Raw genomic sequence first — 20,812 nt, forward strand, 5'->3', positions numbered from 1 at the left:
GCGGCGGCCCCTGACCAGTTCAAGGCCAAGTTCCCCTTCGGTGGCCTGCTAGATTCTATGCAAACCTCCGAGACCTCCAAGCTGCAGCAGCTGGTGGAGAACATCGACAAGAAGATGACAGACCCCAACCAGTGCGTCATCTGCCACCGCGTGCTGAGCTGCCAGAGCGCCCTCAAGATGCATTACCGGACGCACACGGGGGAGAGGCCCTTTAAGTGCAAGATCTGTGGCCGTGCCTTCACCACGAAAGGCAACCTCAAGACCCACTTCGGGGTCCACCGCGCCAAGCCACCACTGAGGGTCCAGCACTCCTGCCCCATCTGCCAGAAGAAGTTCACCAATGCCGTGGTCCTCCAGCAGCACATCCGGATGCACATGGGGGGCCAGATCCCCAACACACCGCTGCCGGAGGGCTTCCAGGATGCCATGGACTCAGAGCTCTCCTACGATGAGAAGAACCTCGATGCCCTGAGCAACTTCGATGACGACATCGACGAGAACTCGATGGAGGAGGACCCGGAGCTGAAGGATGTGGCCAGCGACTCCTCCAAACCTCTCATATCCTACTCTGGGTCCTGCCCATCGTCACCGCCATCCGTGATCTCCAGCATCGCCGCCCTGGAGAACCAGATGAAGATGATCGACTCCGTCATGAACTGCCAGCAGCTGGCCGGCTTGAAATCCATGGAGAATGGCTCGGGGGAGAGTGACCACCTGAGCAATGACTCCTCGTCGGCCGTGGGCGACCTGGAAAGCCAGAGTGCAGGCAGCCCTGCCATGTCCGAGTCCTCTTCCTCCATGCAAGCTCTGTCTCCTGTCCACAGCAACAGCGAGAGCTTCAGATCCAAGTCCCCGGGGCTCAGCACCCAGGAGGAGCCGCCGGAGATACAACTCAAGACAGAGAAGCCGGACAGCCCCCTACCCGCCGGTGAAAATGGAGGCGCCTTGGACCTGACCTCCACCACTGCCGCCGCCACTGCCACCCCCCTCCTCAGCACCCCGGGCAGGCCGACGATCAAAGAGGAGGCTCCTTTTAGCCTGCTGTTCCTGAACAGAGAACGTGGTAAGTGTCCGAGTCCCGTTTGTAATGTCTGTGGCAAGCCTTTTGCTTGCAAGAGTGCCTTGGAAATCCACCACCGCAGCCACACCAAGGAGCGTCCGTTTGTCTGCGGGCTCTGCGGCCGGGGCTGCTCCACCCTGGGTAATTTAAAGCAGCACTTACTGACGCACGGATTGCGGGAGCTGCCTTCTCAGTTCTCTGAACCCGACTTTGCTCTAGGTCCCAGCCAAAGTACTCCTAGCCTGGTCACCAGCACCGCACCCACCACGATCAAAGTGGAAGTGAACGGCCACGGCAAGCCGATCTCTTTGGGCGAGGTCGCCTCGCTCCCAGCTGGAATCCAGGTTCCTGCTGCGCCACAGACAGTGATGAGTCCGGGGATCGCCCCCATGCTGGCGCCCCCCCCTCGCCGGACCCCCAAGCAGCACAACTGTCAGTCGTGTGGGAAGACCTTCTCCTCAGCCAGCGCGCTGCAGATACACGAGCGCACCCACACCGGTGAAAAACCCTTTGGTTGCACAATCTGTGGTAGAGCTTTTACCACAAAGGGGAACCTGAAGGTAAGAGGCCACCTGAAACTGTCAAGGCTTGGAAGTGTGTGGGGGTGGAAAAAGAAAAATAAAAGGCTTAAGGCACCTAGAATGGTAGAGTTGTTTGGGGTTGGAAGAGATCTCTAAGGTCGTGGAGTCTAACCGTCAGCCCAGCACCACTGTGGCCATCAAACCATGGCCACAGGTTTCATGGATGCCTCCAGGCATGGGGACTCCACCACCACCTCCCTGGGCATCCTGTGCCAATCCCTGACCACTCTTACAGCAAAGAAATTGTTCCTTCTCTCCAATCTAACCCTCCCCTGGCACCATTTCAGGCTGTTGCCTCTCGCCCTATCACCTGAGACTAGAGGGAAGAGACCGACCCCCACCTGGCCTCTCAGGGAGCTGTAGAGAGCAATGAGGTCTCCTCCCAGCTTCCTCTTCTCTACACCAAACATCCCCGGCTCCTTCAGCTGCTCCTCTCCACCCCTCTTCTCCAGCCCCTTCCCCAGTTTGGTTGCCCTCCTCCAGACAAGCTCCAGCTCCTCAATGTCCTTCTTGGAGTGAGGGTCCCAAAACTGAACCCAGGATTCAAGGTGTGGCCTCACCAGTGCCTAGTACAGGGGGGCAATGCCTGCCCTGGTCCTGCTGGCCAAACCATTCCTGATCTAGGCCAGGATGCTCCTCCTGGGCACCTGGGCACACCCTGCTGGCTCATGTTCAGCCTTGCTTGAGCTCAGCAGGTTTCAGCACTGAGCGTTTGTCCCAAAGGAAAAAGGAGCTCCAAGGCTACGTTTGCTGTGCAGTGGTGGTTAGATTCTGCTTCCACCAGGCTGAAGTGATGGTTGGACTTGGTGACCTTAGAGCTCTTTTCCAACTTGAAACAGTTCACTGATTCTAGGATCCAAGTGGCTGTGCAGTGATGAGAGCTTCAGAACCATTTCTGGTCACAGGTTCTCCTGCCAGGTGTGGTGCCCCCCACACAGCCAGATGAGGGGCAGGTCCTGGCAGGGCTCATGGCCCATCAGAGCCAAACAGCCTCACTGTAAAGCATGAAGGCAGAGCTCCTTCAGCCTCTTGGATGCCTCTCCGGGTTCCATTTGCAGCCATTGCAGGGTAGAAAGCTGCTTCCCACTGATTCACAGCCAGCTGCCACAGGACTGATGCCCCTCCGACTCCCACAGTCCAGTTAAGCCAGCGGGACACAGCCTGGGGAGTACATTCTGACATATTTATTTTTCTTTTTGGAAAATGGTCTATTTTTAGCACAACAAATGCTCAATAAACGATGCAAAGGAAAGAATCGATGCCTCTGGCATTAGATCAGCTGTTATGGAAGGAGGCAAGAAACAGAAAGCTGGAAGAGGGCAGATTGAGACTGGAGATTAGGAGGAAATTCCTGACAGTGAGGGTGGGGAGACGCTGGAACAGGTTGCCCAGGGAGGCTGTGGATATCCCCCTCCCTGGAGGTGTTCAAGGCCACCAAGGTGGATGAGGCCTTGAGCAACCTGGGCTGGTGGGAGGTGTCCCTGCCCATGGCAGGGAGTTGGAACTGTATGACCTTGAAGGCCCCTTCCAACCCAACCTATTCTATGACATAATGGAGAAGGGCAGGAAAAGAAAACCCACCCCTCTCCTCGTGCAAGCAAGGCCCTTGGAAATCTTCAGCACGTGAGAACTTCCAGCTTGCATACGGAATGGTCTGAGCTCAGAGGAGACCTCCTCGAGGTGCTGCATTTAATGCTTTCAGTGAGAAGAAAGAAATGCAGTTTGGAAAAGTGCCATGGAGCTGGGTTTGGCTTGGTGTGGGTTGGCTGGGCCTTAGGAGTGTGCTGGAACCGGAGTGGCTCTGTGTTTGGTGTGAACGAAAAGGCAATTTTACAGATCCCAGGATGTTAGGGGTTGGAAGGGTCCTCTGGAGATCTTCCAGTCCAAGCCCCTGCCAGAGCAGGACCAGAGAATCCAGCACAGGGCACACAGCAACACATCCAAACAGGGCTGCAAAGGCTCCAGACAAGGAGACTCCACAACCTCTCTGGGAAGCCTGCTCCAGGCCTCTGGCACCCTCCCAGGGAAGAAGTTCCTCCTCCTGCTGAGGTGGAACCTCCTGGGCTGCAGTCTCCATCCATTGCCTCTTGTCCTATGCCAGGGTGCAGCTGAGCAGAGCCTGTCCCTGTCCCCTCCCTCCTGACCCCCAGCCCTCAGCTCTTGAGAGACATTGAGCAGATCCCTCTCAGCCTTCTCCTCTCCACACTAAGCACCCCCAGGGCTCTCAGCCTCTCCTCCCCAGGCACTGCTCCAGGCCCTTCAGCATCCTTGCAGCCCTCCCTTGGACTCTCTCCAGCAGCTCCCTGTCCCTCCTCACCTGGGCAGCCCAGAGCTGGATGCAACATTTCAGCTGGGGCCTCCCCTCCCCTCTGACCTCCACCCCTCAGACATTTCAAAATGTTTATCAAATCTTCCTCTCAGCCTCCTGCTCTCCGGAGAGTTCAAAGTGACTCCGCGTGCAGTAGTGTCTCAGGTCAGCTGCTCCACCAAGAACCTGCTAACCCAGGGCTGCTTCTTGTCTCCCCCTGCCCCCTTTCTTATGCTCCCCCCCAGGTTCACATGGGGACCCACATGTGGAATAACGCCCCGGCCCGCCGGGGCCGCCGTCTCTCCGTCGAGAACCCCATGGCCCTGCTGGGTGGCGACGCCCTCAAGTTCTCCGAGATGTTCCAGAAGGACCTGGCTGCCCGCGCCATGAACGTGGACCCCAGCTTCTGGAACCAGTATGCCGCGGCCATCACCAATGGCCTGGCCATGAAGAACAACGAGATTTCTGTCATACAGAATGGAGGCATCCCCCAGCTGCCCGGCAGCCTGGCCGGCGGCGCCATCCCTGCCCTGGGCAGCCTGGCCGGCAGCATGGACAAAGCTCGCACCGGCGGCAGCCCTCCCATCGTCAGCCTGGACAAAGCCAGCCCTGAGACGGGAGCCAGCCGCCCCTTCACCAGGTTCATCGAGGACAACAAAGAGATTGGCATCAATTAAACACATCCACACCACCCCCACCCACCACCACCGCCCCACCAGTGACTGTTGGACCTCTCCTCCACACAGCGCTGGCCCTGCTCTGCATCCAGCATCCCAAGCTGGTCCTGCTCCGTGTCCAGCATCCCAAGCTGGTTCTGCTCTGCATCCAGCATCCCAAGCTGGTCCTGCTCTGCATCCAGCATCCCAAGATGGTCCTGCTCTGCGTCCAGTGTCCAAGCTGGTTCTGCTCTGCATCCAGCATCCCAAGCTGGTCCTGATCCATGCCCAGCATCCCAAGCTGGTTCTGCTCTGTGTCCAGCATCCCAAGCTGGTCTTGATCCATGTCCAGCGTCCCAAGCTGGTTCTGTTCCATGTCCAGCGTCCCAAGCTGGTCCTGCTCTGCATCCAGCTGCCCAAGCTGGTCCTGTTCCATGTCCAGCATCCCAAGCTGGTCCTGTTCTGCACCCAGCTTCCCAAGCTGGTTCCTTTCCATATCCAGCTTCCCAAGCTGAGCATTGGGTTTCCTGACCTGACCTGACCTGCTTAGGGGGCCCTGGAAGCCTCACCCCCAGCAGAAATCCATAACTCTTTTCGTGGCTGCTGATAAAAAGTTGTCTTGCAAGATCTCTGCATGGTACTTCTTTCCCCCACCCCCCTTCGCCCCAGCAAGTTTGACTCTTGCTGAGGACTTTTTGAAACCTTTTAGTTTAACAGGGACTAAAAAAACAAACAACAAACACAGGAACAAACAGAGGGACAGGAACAGACTAAGACGTCTACGTCCACTTTGCTCCTGAGAAAACCTCATCTGAGGGAAAAAGAAGAACAGGGCAGGGGGGGGCCTCACCCTGGCGGCGTCACTCCACCACCACCACTCCTCCTTCGCTGGTTTTCTTTTTGTTCCAGTTAGTTAGCAGGCATGGGACCTATTGGTTTTTAGGACTCTTAATCTTAAAGAACTAAAGTGATTTTAGTGCCCCCCCTTCCCTGCCCCCACCTGGCTGTGTATGATGAGAATATCCTTGTCTGTAGTATTTATAATGGTAAGATTATGCGGGTAACAGACAATATCCCAGCCCCCCGCCCCCCGAAACAAACCACAAACGCCACCCTGAAAATGAAGCTTTTTGTACTGCAAAAACAAAACTAAACAAAAAAAAAAATACATCTGGCTATGTGAATTTTGGTTTTAATTATTATTTGGGTTGGGGTTTTTTTCCTTTTTCTTTTTTTTTTTTCCAAGCAGATTTTGTTTTGATTCTCTCCAAGCAGACAAAATTGTGAAGTTTTCTTGGGGAAAAAAAATGATAGCATGCTCCTCATGTGCAAGTACCTGTCAGTAACAAACCTTTCTTTTTCTTTTCTACTGCTTTTTTTTGGTTTTCTTCCCTTTTTATCTTTTTTCTTCCTTTTTTATTTTTCCTTCCTTTTCTCTCTTTTTTCTTCCTTTTCCCTCTTTTTTCTTTATTTTTCCTCCTTTGTTCTTCCTTTTTCCCTCTTTTATCTTTCTTTTTTTCTTTTCCTTCCTGTTTTCATTCCTGTTTTCCTTTCTTTTTTCTTCTTTCTTTTCTTCCTTTTTTCCTTCTTTTTTTTCTTCCTTTTTTCTTTCTTTTCTTCTTTCTTTTTTTCTCCTTGTCTTCCTTCTCTTGTTTTTCTTACTTTTTGTTTCTTTTTTCCTTTTGTTTCTTCCCTTTTTTCCCTTCTTTTTTCCTCCTCTTTTTTCTTCCTCTTTTTTCTTCCCTTTATTTTTCTTCCTTTTTTCTCTCTCTTTTTTCTTCCTTTTTCTTTATACTTCCTTTTTTCCCTTCCTTTTTTCTTCTCTTTCCCTTTTTTCTTTTTTCTTCCTTTTTTCTTTTTTCTTCTTTTTTTTTCTTTTCCCTTTTCCCCTTTTTTCTTCCTTTTTTCTCTTTCTCCATTTTTTCTTTTCCCTTTTTCCCTTCTTTTCTTCCTTTTTTCCCTTTTTCTCCATTCTTTTCTTTCTTCTTCCTTTTATTTTTTTCCTTCCTTTTTTTAATTTTATTTTTAAAAAGACTTTATTTAAATATTTGTAGCTGCTATGTGGACAGTTGTTCTATTAAATATATATTAAAAAAAGTTAAAAAAAATAAAATGAGATAAAATTTAAAAAAAAGAGAAACAAAACTGCTGTAGTGTTGGACTTTAGCTGAACGATTGGAAACCGAGTTCCAGGCACAAGCGGTAGGCACCGACTTGGAACTGTTCACAACGTTGTAAAGAAGTTGTGAGGAACTTACTCCATGTTATCAAGAGCTGTACAATAAAGAGGTAATGTTTGTATAACCTGCTGGCAAGCTCTTCATTTTCATACACAGAACTGTCAGGGCTGGAAGGGACCTCCAGGATCAGCCAGTTCCAACCCCCTGCCATGGGCAGGGACACCTCACACCACAGCAGGTTGCTCACAGCCACATCCAGCCTGGCTGCAAAAACCTCCAGGGATGAAGCTTCCACCTCCCTGGGCAACCTGTGCCAGTCTCTCACCACCCTCATGGAGTAAAACTTCTTCCTAACATCCACTCTGAATCTCCCCATTTCTAGTTCTGCTCCATTCCCCCTGCTCCTATCCCTACCTGACACCCTCAAAAGTCCTTCCCCAGCTTTCTGGAGCCCCCTTCAGATCCTGGAAGGCCACAGGAAGGTCTGGAGATCTGGAGAGAGGTGGCTAGAGAGAAGGGATCCAGAGCTAGAGATCTGGAGAGAGATGGCTAGAGAGAGAAGGGATCCAGAGATAGAGAAAGATCTGCATTGATAGAGAGAGATCTGCATTGATATGGTGATATGTCTATTGATATATAGATCTAGTTAGAGAGGTATCAATATCTATAGTGCTAACTAAGATATGTAGCTAGAGAGGTATCAATATCTACATTGATACCTAGATATCTATAGCTAGAGAGGTATCAATATCTATATTGATATCTAGATATCTATGGCTAGAGAGATATCCAGAGTTATACTGATAACTAGCTAGAGAGGTATCAGTACCTACATTGATAACTAGCTATCTATAGCTAGAGATATCAAGAGCTATATTGATATCTAGGTATCCATAGCTAGAGAGATATCAATATTTATATTGATAACTAGATATCTCTAGCTAGAGAGTGATCTAAAGCTATATTGATAGCTATATATAGCTAGAGAGGTATCTAGAGCTAGATAAAGATATCTATAGCTAGAGAGATATTAATATCTGTTGATAACTACATATTTATAGCTAGAGGCTATAAATCTAGAACTATATTGATCTCTAGATATCAATAGCTGGAGAGATATCCAGAGCTATAATGATGATATCTATAGCTGGAGAGATATCCAGAACTATATTGATGATATCTATAGCTGGAGAGATATCCAGAGCTATACTGATGATATCTAAGCTGGAGAGATATCCAGAGCTATATTGATGATATCTATAGCTAGAGAGATATTTAGAGTGATATTGATATCTAGATATCAATAGTTAGAGAGATATCAGTATCTATATTGATATCTAGACATCTATAGCTAGAAAGCTATCTAGAGCTATATTGATAACTATAGCTAGAGAGAGATCTAGATCCATATTGATAAGTAGATATCTATGGCTAGAGAGGTATCTAGAGATGTATTGATAACGATATCTATAGCTAGAGAGATATCCAGAGCTGTATTGATGATATCTATAGCTAGAGAGATATCCAGAGAAGAGCTTCTGGTTCTGAAGAACTTCTTCCTCAGCTCCAGTCTAACACAAGGATTCGAAGGTCCAAGGATTCCAAGAAGACTCAAAGGGGATTCAGGGGTTCGAAGGGGATGCAAAGGGGGCTCAAGATTCAAAGGTTCAAGGATTCAAAGAAGGTTCAAAGGGGATTCAGAAGAGGTTTTAGGATTTAAAGGAGATTCAAAGACTGAGGGATTGGAGGACTGAAAGGAGGGGATTCAAGGATTCAAAGATTCACAGAATGGTTTGGGTTGGAAGGGACCTTGAAGGTCATCCAGTTCCATTCCCCTGCCATGGGCAGGGACAACTCTCAGCTAGACTCAGCTGCTCAAAACCTCACCTAGCCTGGCCTCGAACACCTCTCCCTCTTCCTCTCCTCCTCATCCTCCTCCTCCTTCTACTTCTCCTCCCTCTCCTCCTCCCTCTCCTCCTCCTCCTTTCTCCCTCTCTTCCTCTCTCGAATTCCAGCCTTTTTTTATCACTTATTTCTGTGATTTTCCAGCCTGGCCCCTGGCTGAGGTTAAAAGGCTTCCACCCGAATTCTCTCCCCCACCTCCACCTCTTCCTGTCCCCTGCTCTGCTTTGTGCTTGGTGTTCTCCATCCTGTGCCTCGATGCTCACTGATATTCTTCATCCCTGGGCTGCTCCAGATGAATTCCCAGGCTGGATAAAGACAGCATCGGGGGGTAGGGGAGGGCAGGGGAGTGGGGAGGGAGGGAAAGGGTTTCTATTCTTTACAACTGCAAAGAGACTTCAATTCTTTTCACAGAAATCCAGGAAGCCTCCACCTGTGAGTGAATGAATGAATGAAAGAGGGGAAGAGGACCCCGCCAGGATGCGATGGTGCAACCTGATGCCGTCCTGAGCACCCTCAGGAATCTACCTGATAGGCCCAGGCCAAGCTGAGGCTCCACAGCTTTGTGTGGGATGGAACAAAGCTCTGCCTGCTGGAACTGAGCTGCTCTGGGCTCTGCTCAAGGTTGCTGTGCCCCCTGCTCACCAGGAGCTCCTCTGCTTGCCAGGGGGAAGCAGCACCGCAGATGGCCCCAGATAGGGAGCAATGGTAATGGGGAAATGATCTGACTGGGCAAGGCAGAACTAGGGGGCAGCTGAGTTCTCACAGGCAGGCAGCTGGGAGGGGCAGGAGAGGTCCTACAGATTCCCCAAGGATCAGGGGGTTCCTACAGACTTCATGACAATCATGGGTGTCCTACAGACTCCTCTGCAACCTTCCTGCAGGATGCCTTCAGGTCCTGGCAGGCAGCTCTGAGGTGCCCCTGGAGCCTTCTCCTCTGCAGGCTGCACACCCCCAGCTCCCTCAGCCTGTGCTCCCAGCAGAGCTGCTCCAGCCCTGGGGTAATTTTTTGCCCCCCTCTGGACTCTCTCCAACAGTTCCATGTCCTCCTCGTGATGCCCTTGAGCAGCTCTCAGAGCATTCCATCAATACCTCCAGCCCAGCAGACAGCTCCAGCCTGCTGTGGTGCCTCAGGCCCAACCATTCTCCTCTGATTCTGAGGTGCAGGAGTTCTAAGGCACAAAGCATCCAAGGAGCCGCAGCATCTCAGTCTGAAAGGTCTGGGTCCTGGACTTGAGGGTCCTGGAGGTGTTTCCCAACCTAAAGGAGTCTATAAAAGCAACTTCCCCCAGCAGAGGCCAGCAGGTAGATGTTTTAGCAGGGCCTGTTGGGACAGGATAAGGCTTTGATGGGTTTAAAAAAGGGGAATCACACAGAGCCCCAAAATGCCAGGTGGGAAGGGACCCCAAGGACCATCTGGCCCAACCTTTGTGGGTAACAGTAGGGTTGAAATGAGCTGGTCCAGCATCCTGGCTGAGTCCCCAGGGCAGGGGACACCACTGCTGCCCTTGGGACAGGATCCCAGTGTCTGACTCTTCTCCTGGAGGACAATTTCCTTCTGGAGTTCAATGGGAACCTCCCGAAGAGTAGAGAGAAGGAGGAAATTGGTGGGAGCCTGGCCCAGGTTGCCCAGAGAGGTGGTTGATGTCCCATGCCTGGAACCAGCTGGCTTGGGGCTCTGAGCATCTTCTAGCTGCAGAGGACTAAGGGATTCTGAAGGGACTGGGACATCTCTGCTAGGATGAAAGGCTGAGCCCTGGGGACTCCTGGTTAGTGTGGAGAAGAGAAGGCTGAGAGAGGACCTGATCAATGCCTATCAATATCTGAGGGTGGGGGGCAAGCTCTTCTTGTGCCTCATTAGGTTCCTCTCTGCCCAGCTCTCAGTCTGTCCAAGTCTCTGAATGGCCTCACAGCCCGCTGCAGTTTATTCTTCCTTCCCAGATGCTGTCCTCTGCCAGCTGCTCTGGGGGTCACTTTGAGTTGGAGGAGAGCTCTGTAGGTCACCTGCCCTGTGGTCAGCCAGGCTCTTCTTGGTGGTGCCCAGTGACAGGACAAGGAGCAATGGACACAAACTGGAACCCAGGAGGTTCCACCTCAGCATGAGGAGAAACTTCTTTAGTGTGAGGCTGCTGAGCCCTGGAGCAGGCTGCCCAGAGAGGTTGTGGAGTCTCCTGCTCTTCAGAGCTTCCAACCCCACCTGGATGTGTTCTGTGTGCCCTGCCCTGGGTGCCCTGCCCTGGCAGGGGAATTGGACTGCATGAGAGGAGGCTCAGGGGAGCCCTCATTGCTGTCTACAGCTGCCTGAAGGGAAGCTGTAGCCAGGTGGGGGTTGGTCTCCTCTCCCAGCACCCAGTGACAGAATGAGAGGACACAATCTCAAGCTGTGCCAGGGGAGGCTGAGGCTGGATGTTAGGAAGAAATTCTTCCCAGACAGAGAGATTGGCCCTTGGGATGTGCTGCCCAGAGAGGTGGTGGAGTCACCACACTTGGAAGTGTTTAAAAAGAGCCTGGATGAGGCACTCAGTGCCATGGTCTGGTTGATTGGATAGGGTTGCGTGATAGGTTGGACTTGATGATCTTGGAGGTCTCTTCCAACCTGGTTGATTCTGTGATTCTGTGATCTCCAGAGGTCCCTTCCAACTCCTAGCTGTGTTCCTGAGTGCCCTGCCCTGTGTACCCCTGCTCTGGCAGGGGGCTTGGACTGGATGATCTCCAGAGGTCCCTTCCAACCCCTGGCTGTGTTCCTGGGTGCCCCTGCTCTGGCAGAGGGTTCTGACTCAATGCTCTCTGGAGGTCCTTTCCACCCCTAACCTTCCACGACTCTATGTCTGTGCTGACCACAGGGCAGATAACCTACAGAGCTCTCCTCCAACTCAAAGTGACCCCCACAGCAGCTGGCAGAGGACAGCATCTGAGAAGGAAGAAAAAACTGCAGCGGGCTGTGAGGCCATTCAGAGACTTGGACAGACTGAGAGCTGGGCAGAGAGGAACCTAATGAGGTACAAGAAGTGCAGAGTCCTGCAGCTGGGCAGGAAGAATCAACTGCAGCAAGACAGGTTGGGAGGGGATCTGCTGGAGAGCAGCCCCAAGGAGAAGGAGCTGGGAGTGCTGGTGGGCAGCAAGTTCTGCATGGCACAGCAATGTGTCCTGGGGGCCAAGAAGGCCAAGGGGATCCTGGGGGGCATTCAGAGGAGTGTGGCCAGCAGAGCCAGGGAGCTTCTCCTCCCCCTCTGCTCTGCCCTGCTCACACCTCCCCTGCAATATTGCATCCAGCTCTGGGCTGCCCAGGTCAGGAGGGACAGGGAGCTGCTGGAGAGAGTCCAAGGGAGGGCTGCAAGGATGCTGAAGGGCCTGGAGCAGTGCCTGGGGAGGAGAGCCCTGGGGGTGCTTAGTGTGGAGAGGAGAAGGCTGAGAGGGATCTGCTCAATGTCTCTCAAGAGCTGAGGTCGGGGGGTCAGGAGGGAGGGGACAGGGACAGGCTCTGCTCAGCTGCAGCCTGGCATAGGACAAGAGGCAATAGATGGAAACTGCAGCGCAGGAGGTTCCACCTTAGCAGGAGGAGGAACTTCTTCCCTGGGAGGGTGCCAGAGGCCTGGAGCAGGCTGCCCAGAGAGGTTGTGGAGTCTCCTTGTCTGGAGCCTTTGCAGCCCTGTCTGGATGTGTTGCTGTGTGCCCTGTGCTGGATTCTCTGGTCCTGCTCTGGCAGGGGCATGGACTGGAAGCTCTCCAGAGGTCTCTTCCAACCCCTGACATCCTGTGAGCTCCCAACCACCCCAGCCCTGCCCGGTCCGGTCCCTCCTCCGGGCCCTGCCCCCTTGTTTACGCCGGGTCCCCGCCCCGCCGCTTCCTTCTTCCCGGCGTCAGGCGGCGGCGGCCGTGCCGTGCCCTGCGCGTGTGGCGGGAGCGCGGCGGAGGCGGCAGGCGGCGGAGGGGCCCGCGGCAGCAGCAGCGGTGGCGGCACGCAGCGGCCGGGCCCGCGGCGGTAGGGGGGCGCCCCCAAGATGGCGGCCGGCATCCCGCTGCGCCCCGTGCCGCGCAGCAGCCAGCGCAGAGCGGCCTACTACAGCGGCGCCGCCGCGCAGCAGCGACACAGCAGGTACGGACCCGACCGCCGCCTTCCTTCCGTCCCCCGCCGCCGCCGCCTTCTCCCCTCCGCAGTCTCCGCCGCCCGTCTGCCCGCCTGTCCGCTCCCTGACACCGCCGGGACCTGTCCGTCCATCCCTCTGCCCCGTACGGGCGGGTGCTTGCAGCTCCCTGACACCGCCGGGTTCGGTCCGTCTGTTCCCCGGTACAGGCCGGTGTCGGCAGCCGCCTGGCACTGCCAGGCCTCCGCCCGACCTCTTCCTGACACCGCCGGGTCCGGTCCTGCCCGCCCGTCCCCCGCGCGGTACAGGCCGATGCCGACAGCCCCCTGGCACTTCCAGGCCTCTGCCCGCCCGTTAACACTGCCGGGTCCGGTCCTGCCCGCCCGTCCCCCGCCCGTCCCAGGCCGGTGCCGGGTGCCCCCTCGCGCAGTTTGACTGTGCCCGGGGCGGTGCCGCAGAGTCCCCACCCGGGGTTGCGCTGGCAGCGGCCCTGGGCCCTGCCGGATGCCCGCCCGCAGGGGCAGCCCCAGCGCGGAGCCTGAGCAGCTCCCGGGCGCCGTGGGCGGGCAGGGGTTTGGCTGCCGAGAAGGGGGCTCGGGAGTCGGTGTGGGTGTGGTTAGTGTGTATCTGAGTGGGAAAAACCTTCATGAGGGTAAGGAGTTATGATTCTGTCCCAGGAAGGATCTGGAGGGGCTGGAAGGTGTCCAGAGCAGGGCCACGAGGATGAGCAGAGGGCTGGAGCTGCTCTGCTCTGAGGACAGACTGAGAGAGTTGGGGTTGTGCAGTCTGGAGAAGGCTCCCAGGAGTCCTTCTTGTGGCCTTCCAGGGTCTGAAGGGGGCTCCAGGAAAGCAGGGGAGGGACTTTTGAGGGTGTCAGGTAGGGATAGGAGCAGAGGGAATGGAGCAAAACTAGAAATGGGGAGATTCAGAGTGGATGTTAGGAAGAAGTTTTACTCCATGAGGGTGGTGAGAGACTGGCACAGGTTGCCCAGGGAGGTGGTGGAAGCCACATCCCTGGAGGTTTTTGCAGCCAGGCTGGATGTGGCTATGAGCAACCTGCTGTGGTGTGAGGTGTCCCTGCCCATGGCAGGGGGTTGGGACTGGCTGATCCTGGAGCTCCCTTCCAGCCCTGACAGTTCTGTGATTGAAATGGCTCTGAATTTCCTTGAAAGACACCAGATGGGGAGGGGTCTCCTGGCATGAGCCCCTGGAGAGCTCTGTCGGGGTTTGGAGCAAAGAGGGTTTGGACGTTCCTTGGCTCCCCATTCTTCCCACACACTTCGTGGGTGTCCTGCTGGTTTTCTGCAGTCCCTTCCTGAGCACTGCTTTGACTTTCAGAACCTCCTCCCTGCCTCTCCAGCTGTGGTCAGCAAGGGTAAAGTTGGTGGTAGTGCCACCAGCAAGCGTCCCAGGGCTATGATTTGTGTTGCAAGGGATGGCCTCCAGAGCCAGGCAGAACTTTGCTCCCTGGTTTTGGTGTACCCACTGGGAAGCACTTTTGCTGGAGGCCCCTCTCTCTCCATCAGCTCCAGGTCCTCCCTGTGCTGAGAGCTCCACAGCTGGACACAGCCCTGCAGGAGAGGTCTCCCCAGAGCAGAGCAGAGGGCAGGATCCTCTGTCTTCAGCTTTGGCAATGGGCACTGGCAGCCCAGAAGGCCAAGGGCAGCCAGTGCCCATTGATGGCTCCTGTCCAGCACCCCCAGCACCCCCAAGCCCTTCTCTGCAGGGCTGCTTTCACTTTCCTCACCCCCAGCCTGAGGGTTTCTCACCCCTACCACTCAGCCTTGGTGCCCTCTGCAGTCTTGCTGAGGGTGCCTCACATTGTGAATTTCCCTTCCAATTCCTTACTAGTCCACAGTTGCCTTCCCTGGAAGGTCTTCAGTGATGTCCCTAGCAGCAGTCCTCTTCTCTTGGTTTGTATAGAGCACTGGAGGTGAACACAAGGGCTGGAGGAAGCAGCTTTGGCATCTGAGGTAGAGGGACATGGTGAAAAACATGACAGTGGGTACTGCTGGTCTGGTTCTGATACAGCCATGAAGCCATTTCCTCATGGGAAAACTCCTGGAATGGCTTTGGAAGGGACTGGTGGAGCTGCAGGAGAGAGGCCAGAGGAGGCCATAAAGATGCTGCAAGGGCTGGAGCAGCTCTGCTGGGAGCACAGGCTGAGGGAGCTGGGGGTGTGCAGCCTGCAGAGGAGAAGGCTCCAGGGGCACCTCAGAGCTGCCTGCCAGGACCTGAAGGCATCCTGCAGGAAGGGATCCTGCAGAGGGACTTTTGCTGAGGGGGTCTGGAGCCAGGCCAAGGGGGAATGGTTTGGAGCTGAGGCAGAGCAGGGGGAGGCTGGAGCTGAGGCAGAAGTTCTGCAGTGCCAGGGGGGTGAGACTGTGGCACAGGCTGCCCAGGGAGGCTGTGGCTGCCTCCTGCCTGGGGATGCTGAAGACCAGGCTGGATGAGGCCTTGAGCAGCTGAGTGTAGCTGAGAGGTGTCCTGGGCATGGAGGGCAGCTTGGAGGAGAGGAGCTCTGAGCTCCCTTCCAGCCTGAGCAATTCTGTGATTCTCTGAGTCTGATTTTCCTCCTTCCAGTGATGAAGTCTGTGCTGAATTTCCTGCTGTTCCCTTTACGCTCTCCCACCAAACACTCTGCCAGCTGGATGAGGCCTTGAGCAGCTGAGGCTAGCTGAGAGGTGTCCCTGCCCATGGTGGGGAGGTTGGAGGAAAGGATCTCTGAGATCTGTCAGGGCAGGTAGTGAAGCCACAACTCCAAGTTTGTAGTTGCTCTGCAGCTTCTAGGTCTTCATGAAGCATTCATCCTGCTCCTCCACTCTCTTATCCCCAGCACAGACCCAGCAGAAGCCTTGAGTCACTCTGGAAGCTACACCCAAGGTTCTGGTGCTGCAGTACTTAGGAGTGTTGAGGTGAAGGCACTGAGGCCTCTGAGATGCAGAAGGGAAGGGCAAAATCCACACTGCTGAAGATGTCTAGAGACCAACACCAAGGAAAGTCTCCTGGTGGTGGTATCTCGGGTTCCATGCAGCCCTCAGGGCCCTTTGGCTTCTTCAGGGAGGAATTTGCAGTCCTGTGAAGGTCTTGTACACAGGTCCTGAGGTGCAGTGTGGCAGAGGCTGTGCCTCAGGCTGTAGGCTTGCAGAGGTGGCACCAACTCAGACCTGTAGCCTTTGTGACCCAGGTTGGTTGCCCTCCTCCTGTGCACCATCACTTCCCACAGCTCAGCAGCTGCTGACCTGCAGGGACCTTGAAGCTCAGCTGCAGGATGACTTCTTTGCCTGGCCTCAGCAGCCTGGAGAAGCCCTTGGCCTGGTCTTGCAGTGAGGACCAAAACTTCCTCTTGGCTGGTGTCTTCCTCCTCCTCCTTACCCCCCTGGCTGGTGTCTTCCTCCTCCTCCTTCTTCCCCCTGGCTGGTGTCTTCCTCCTCCTCCTTCTTCCCCCTGGCTGGTGTCTTCCTCCTCCTCCTTCTTCCCCCTGGCTGGTGTCCTCCTCCTCCTTCACCCCTGGCTGGTGTCCTCCTCCTCCTCCTCCTTCCCCCCTGGCTGGTGTCCTCCTCCTCCTCCTCCTTCCCCCCTGGCTGGTGTCCTCCTCCTCCTCTCCTCCTTCCCCCCCCTGGCTGGTGTCCTCTTCCTCCTCCTCCTTCCCCCCCTGGCTGGTGTCCTCTTCCTCCTCCTCCTTCCCCCCCTGGCTGGTATCCTCTTCCTCCTCCTCCTTCCCCCCCTGGCTGGTGTCTTCTTCCTCCTCCTTCCCCCCCTGGCTGGTGTCTTCCTCCTCCTCCTTCCCCCCCTGGCTGGTGTCTTCCTCCTCCTCCTTCCCCCCTGGCTGGTGTCCTCCTCCTCCTCCTCCTTCCCCCCTGGCTGGTGTCCTCCTCCTCCTCCTCCTTCCCCCCTGGCTGGTGTCCTCCTCCTCCTCCTCCTTCCCCCCTGGCTGGTGTCCTCCTCCTCCTCTCCTCCTTCCCCCCCCTGGCTGGTGTCCTCTTCCTCCTCCTCCTTCCCCCCCTGGCTGGTGTCCTCTTCCTCCTCCTCCTTCCCCCCCTGGCTGGTATCCTCTTCCTCCTCCTCCTTCCCCCCCTGGCTGGTGTCTTCTTCCTCCTCCTTCCCCCCCTGGCTGGTGTCTTCCTCCTCCTCCTTCCCCCCCTGGCTGGTGTCTTCCTCCTCCTCCTTCCCCCCCCGACTGGTGTCCTCCTCCTCCTCCTTCCCCCCCCGACTGGTGTCCTCCTCCTCCTCCTTCCCCCCCCGACTGGTGTCCTCCTCCTCCTCCTTCCCCCCCCGACTGGTGTCCTCCTCCTCCTCCTTCCCCCCCCGACTGGTGTCCTCCTCCTCCTCCTTCCCCCCCGACTGGTGTCCTCCTCCTCCTCCTTCCCCCCCCGACTGGTGTCCTCCTCCTCCTCCATCCCCCCCCGACTGGTGTCCTCCTCCTCCTTCCCCCCCCGACTGGTGTCCTCCTCCTCCTTCCCCCCCCGACTGGTGTCCTCCTCCTCCTTCCCCCCCCGACTGGTGTCCTCCTCCTCCTTCCCCCCCGGCTGGTGTCCTCCTCCTTCCCCCCCCCGGCTGGTGTCCTCCTCCTTCCCCCCCCCCGGCTGGTGTCCTCCTCCTTCCCCCCCCGGGCTGGTGTCCTCCTCCTTCCCCCTCCCGGCTGGTGTCCTCCTCCTTCCCCGCCCCGGCTGGTGTCCTCCTCCTTCCCCGCCCCGGGTTGGTGTCCTCCTCCTTCCCCGCCCCGGGTTGGTGTCCTCCTCCTTCCCCGCCCCCGGGTTGGTGTCCTCCTCCTTCCCCGCCCCCGGGTTGGTGTCCTCCTCCTTCCCCCCCCCCGGGTTGGTGTCCTCCTCCTTCCCCCCCCCCCGGGTTGGTGTCCTCCTCCTTCCCCCCCCCCCGGGTTGGTGTCCTCCTCCTTCCCCCCCCCCCGGGTTGGTGTCCTCCTCCTTCCCCCCCCCCCGGGTTGGTGTCCTCCTCCTTCCCCCCCCCCCCGGGTTGGTGTCCTCCTCCTTCCCCCCCCCCCCGGGTTGGTGTCTCCTCCTCCTTCCCCCCCCCCCCCGGGTTGGTGTCCTCCTCCTTCCCCCCCCCCCGGGTTGGTGTCCTCCTCCTTCCCCCCCCCCCGGGTTGGTGTCCTCCTCCTTCCCCCCCCCCCGGGTTGGTGTCCTCCTCCTTCCCCCCCCCCCGGGTTGGTGTCCTCCTCCTTCCCCCCCCCCCGGGTTGGTGTCCTCCTCCTTCCCCCCCCCCCGGGTTGGTGTCCTCCTCCTTCCCCCCCCCCCCGGGTTGGTGTCCTCCTCCTTCCCCCCCCCCCCCGGGTTGGTGTCCTCCTCCTTCCCCCCCCCCCCGGGTTGGTGTCCTCCTCCTTCCCCCCCCCCCCGGGTTGGTGTCCTCCTCCTTCCCCCCCCCCCCGGGTTGGTGTCCTCCTCCTTCCCCCCCCCCCCCCCGGGTTGGTGTCCTCCTCCTTCCCCCCCCCCCCGGGTTGGTGTCCTCCTCCTTCCCCCCCCCCCGGGTTGGTGTCCTCCTCCTTCCCCCCCCCCCCCCGGGTTGGTGTCCTCCTCGTCTTCCTCCTCCTTCCCCCCCTGGCTGGTGTCCTCCTCGTCTTCCTCCTCCTTCCCCCCCTGGCTGGTGTCCTCCTCCTCCTCCTTCCCCCCCTGGCTGGTGTCCTCCTCCTCCTCCTTCCCCCCCTGGCTGGTGTCCTCCTCCTCCTCCTTCCCCCCCTGGCTGGTGTCCTCCTCCTCCTCCTTCCCCCCCTGGCTGGTGTCCTCCTCCTCCTCCTCCTCCTTCCCCCCTGGCTGGTGTCCTCCTCCTCCTCCTCCTCCTTCCCCCCCTGGCTGGTGTCCTCCTCCTCCTCCTCCTCCTTCCCCCCCTGGCTGGTGTCCTCCTCCTCCTCCTCCTCCTTCCCCCCCTGGCTGGTGTCCTCCTCCTCCTCCTCCTCCTTCCCCCCCTGGCTGGTGTCCTCCTCCTCCTCCTCCTCCTTCCCCCCCTGGCTGGTGTCCTCCTCCTCCTCCTCCTCCTTCCTCCCCTGGCTGGTGTCCTCCTCTTCCTCCTCCTCCTTCCCCCCCTGGCTGGTGTCCTCCTCCTCCTCCTCCTCCTTTCTCCCCCTGGCTGGTGTCCTCTTCCTCCTCGTCCTTTCTCCCCCTGGCTGGTGTCCTCTTCCTCCTCCTCCTTCCCCCCCTGGCTGGTGTCCTCCTCCTCCTCCCCCCTTGCAGGCCTCTTCTTGCTCTACTGACCCATTTTGAACTGGGATCAGGGGTTCTTAGTGAGGTGGTGGATTGAAGGCCCTGAGATGTTCAGCTGGAAATGTGCCTCTGATGAAATTCCTGCTAGCAAAAGTCGACTTGGGGCTGTACGAGCTGCCCAGGGAGGTGCTGGCCTGGCTGCTGCTTAGCTGAGGCTTACCTGCCATGGTGACTCTGGTCTCACCCTGCTAGGTACCAGGTGGAAGATGAGTCCTCCCATCTGGATGAAATGCCTCTCATGATGTCAGAAGAAGGCTTTGAAAATGATGAGAGTGACTACCACACCCTGCCCAGGGCCAGGATTGCCCAGAGAAGGAGAGGCCTGGAGTGGTTCATCTGTGGGGGCTGGAAGTTCCTCTGCACCAGGTTTGTGGCATCCCAGATCCTTTGGATTCATGAAGCAAATGGAATGGCAGCTGGAGGGGACGGGGAGTGAGAGGTTGGGATGAGTTGGGAGCCCTCATGCTTGGTGCTGAGGTTGGGATGAGTTGGGAATAGGAAAGAACAACCAGGATGGGTTAGAGGTTGAGCTGTTGGAGGGCAGCTCTGGGGAAAGGGACCTGGGGGTCCTGTTGGCCAGAAGGATGCCAGGAGCCAGCAATGTGCCCTGATGGCCAAGAAGGCCAAGGGCAGCCTGGGGTGGATCAGAGGGGCTGTGCTGAGGAGGTCCAGAGAGGTTCTCCTGCCCCTCTGCTCTGCCCTGCTGAGGCCACATCTGAAATCTTGTGTCCACTTCTGGGCCCCTCAGCTCAAGAAGTACTTCAGGGAACTGCTTGAGAGAGTCCATGGCAGAGGCACAGAGCTGCTGCAGGCAGTGGAACATCTCCTGTGAGGCCAGGCTGAGGGAGTTGGGGCTGGGAGCAGAGGAGCCTGAGGGCTGCCCTCATGGCTGGGGATAAAGATGTGCAGGGCTGGAGCCAGGCTCTGCTCAGGGATGGCCAAGCACAGCACAAGGGGCACTGGGTGCCAGCTGGAGCAGAGGAGGTGCCAGGGGAACAGAAGGAGAAACTTTGTCCCTGTGAGGGTGGCAGAGCTTGCAGCAGGCTTCCCAGGGAGGTTATGGAGTCTCCTGCTCTGCAGCCCTTCCAGCCCCCCCTGGCTGTGTTCTGTGTGCCCTGCCCTGGCAGGGGGTCAGGCTGGGTGCTCTCTGGAGGTCCCTTCCAGCCCCTCCATACTGTGCCTGTGTGACCCTGGAGGGTCTGAAGCTCCCCCTGGTGCTGTTGCTTCCTCTGCAGCTGTGCTGAGTGGCTGCTGAACGCCTGCAGGAGGAGGAAGGAGCTGAAGGCTCGCACCGTCTGGCTCGGCTGCCCTGAGAAGTGTGAGGAGAAGTACCCCAAGAATGCCATCAAGAACCAGAAGTACAACATCTTCACCTTCATCCCTGGGGTAGGGCTACCTCTTGCCTTCAGGGGGGACTGCCTCTGTCTTCTGTGGGCTTCCTTCCAACTCTGCCAGGAAAAGCTGATATGGTTTGCCCAGAGTCTGCTTCTGCTTGAGGTCTGCAGTTAAAGTTGACAGCAAGGCTGCTGTGGTTTTTGCTTCTGAGCTGTCTGGGTTCAGAGGGCTGGCTCCTGAAGCTGTGCAGTGAGGCTCCCTGGGTGGGCACAGTTCAGCCAGGCTGCTGAAATTGGAGATTTTTCTTGCCCTCCTCTAGCCCCTCTTGCCCTCCTCTCCTCCCTTCCTCCTCTGCCCCTCTTGCCCTCTTCTCTCTCAGGTCAGAGCAAATTTCCAGTTTCCAGGGCTTTCAAGTCCCAGTTCCCAGCTTCCTGTGTGTCTGCTCAGACTTATCCTTGGCTAGAAGAGCTGCAGCATTCCCCAACCATCT

At 56.8% G+C, this 20,812-nt stretch overlaps 2 protein-coding genes across 5 annotated transcripts in view; both read left to right on the forward strand.

Moving 5' to 3' along the window:
* Positions 1 to 9: 9 nt before the first annotated feature.
* Positions 10 to 4,626, forward strand: SALL3 (spalt like transcription factor 3; the record flags this gene model as incomplete). The annotated part of the gene is made up of 3 exons (XM_054381942.1): positions 10 to 1,063; positions 1,280 to 1,620; positions 4,195 to 4,626. Coding segments are annotated over 3 exons (1,827 nt in total), but the record flags the coding sequence as incomplete, so codon positions are not given.
* An 8,062-nt stretch (positions 4,627 to 12,688) lies between these two features.
* ATP9B (ATPase phospholipid transporting 9B (putative)) overlaps positions 12,689 to 20,812 on the forward strand; it is a 79,725-nt gene continuing 71,601 nt past the window's right edge. For 3 of the 4 annotated variants that reach the window (XM_054382021.1, XM_054382023.1, XM_054382022.1), the window contains exons 1-3: positions 12,689 to 12,783; positions 19,180 to 19,353; positions 20,223 to 20,373. In XM_054382021.1, the coding sequence (XP_054237996.1) occupies positions 12,689 to 12,783; positions 19,180 to 19,353; positions 20,223 to 20,373 (420 nt within the window). Of the gene's footprint in view, positions 12,784 to 19,163; positions 19,354 to 20,222; positions 20,374 to 20,812 lie in introns of all 4 variants that reach the window. The other variant, XM_054382020.1, reaches the window with a different exon arrangement.

Source organism: Indicator indicator, chromosome 6 (assembly GCF_027791375.1).
Source record: "Indicator indicator isolate 239-I01 chromosome 6, UM_Iind_1.1, whole genome shotgun sequence".
In the NCBI taxonomy this organism is placed as follows: Eukaryota; Metazoa; Chordata; class Aves; order Piciformes; family Indicatoridae; genus Indicator; species Indicator indicator.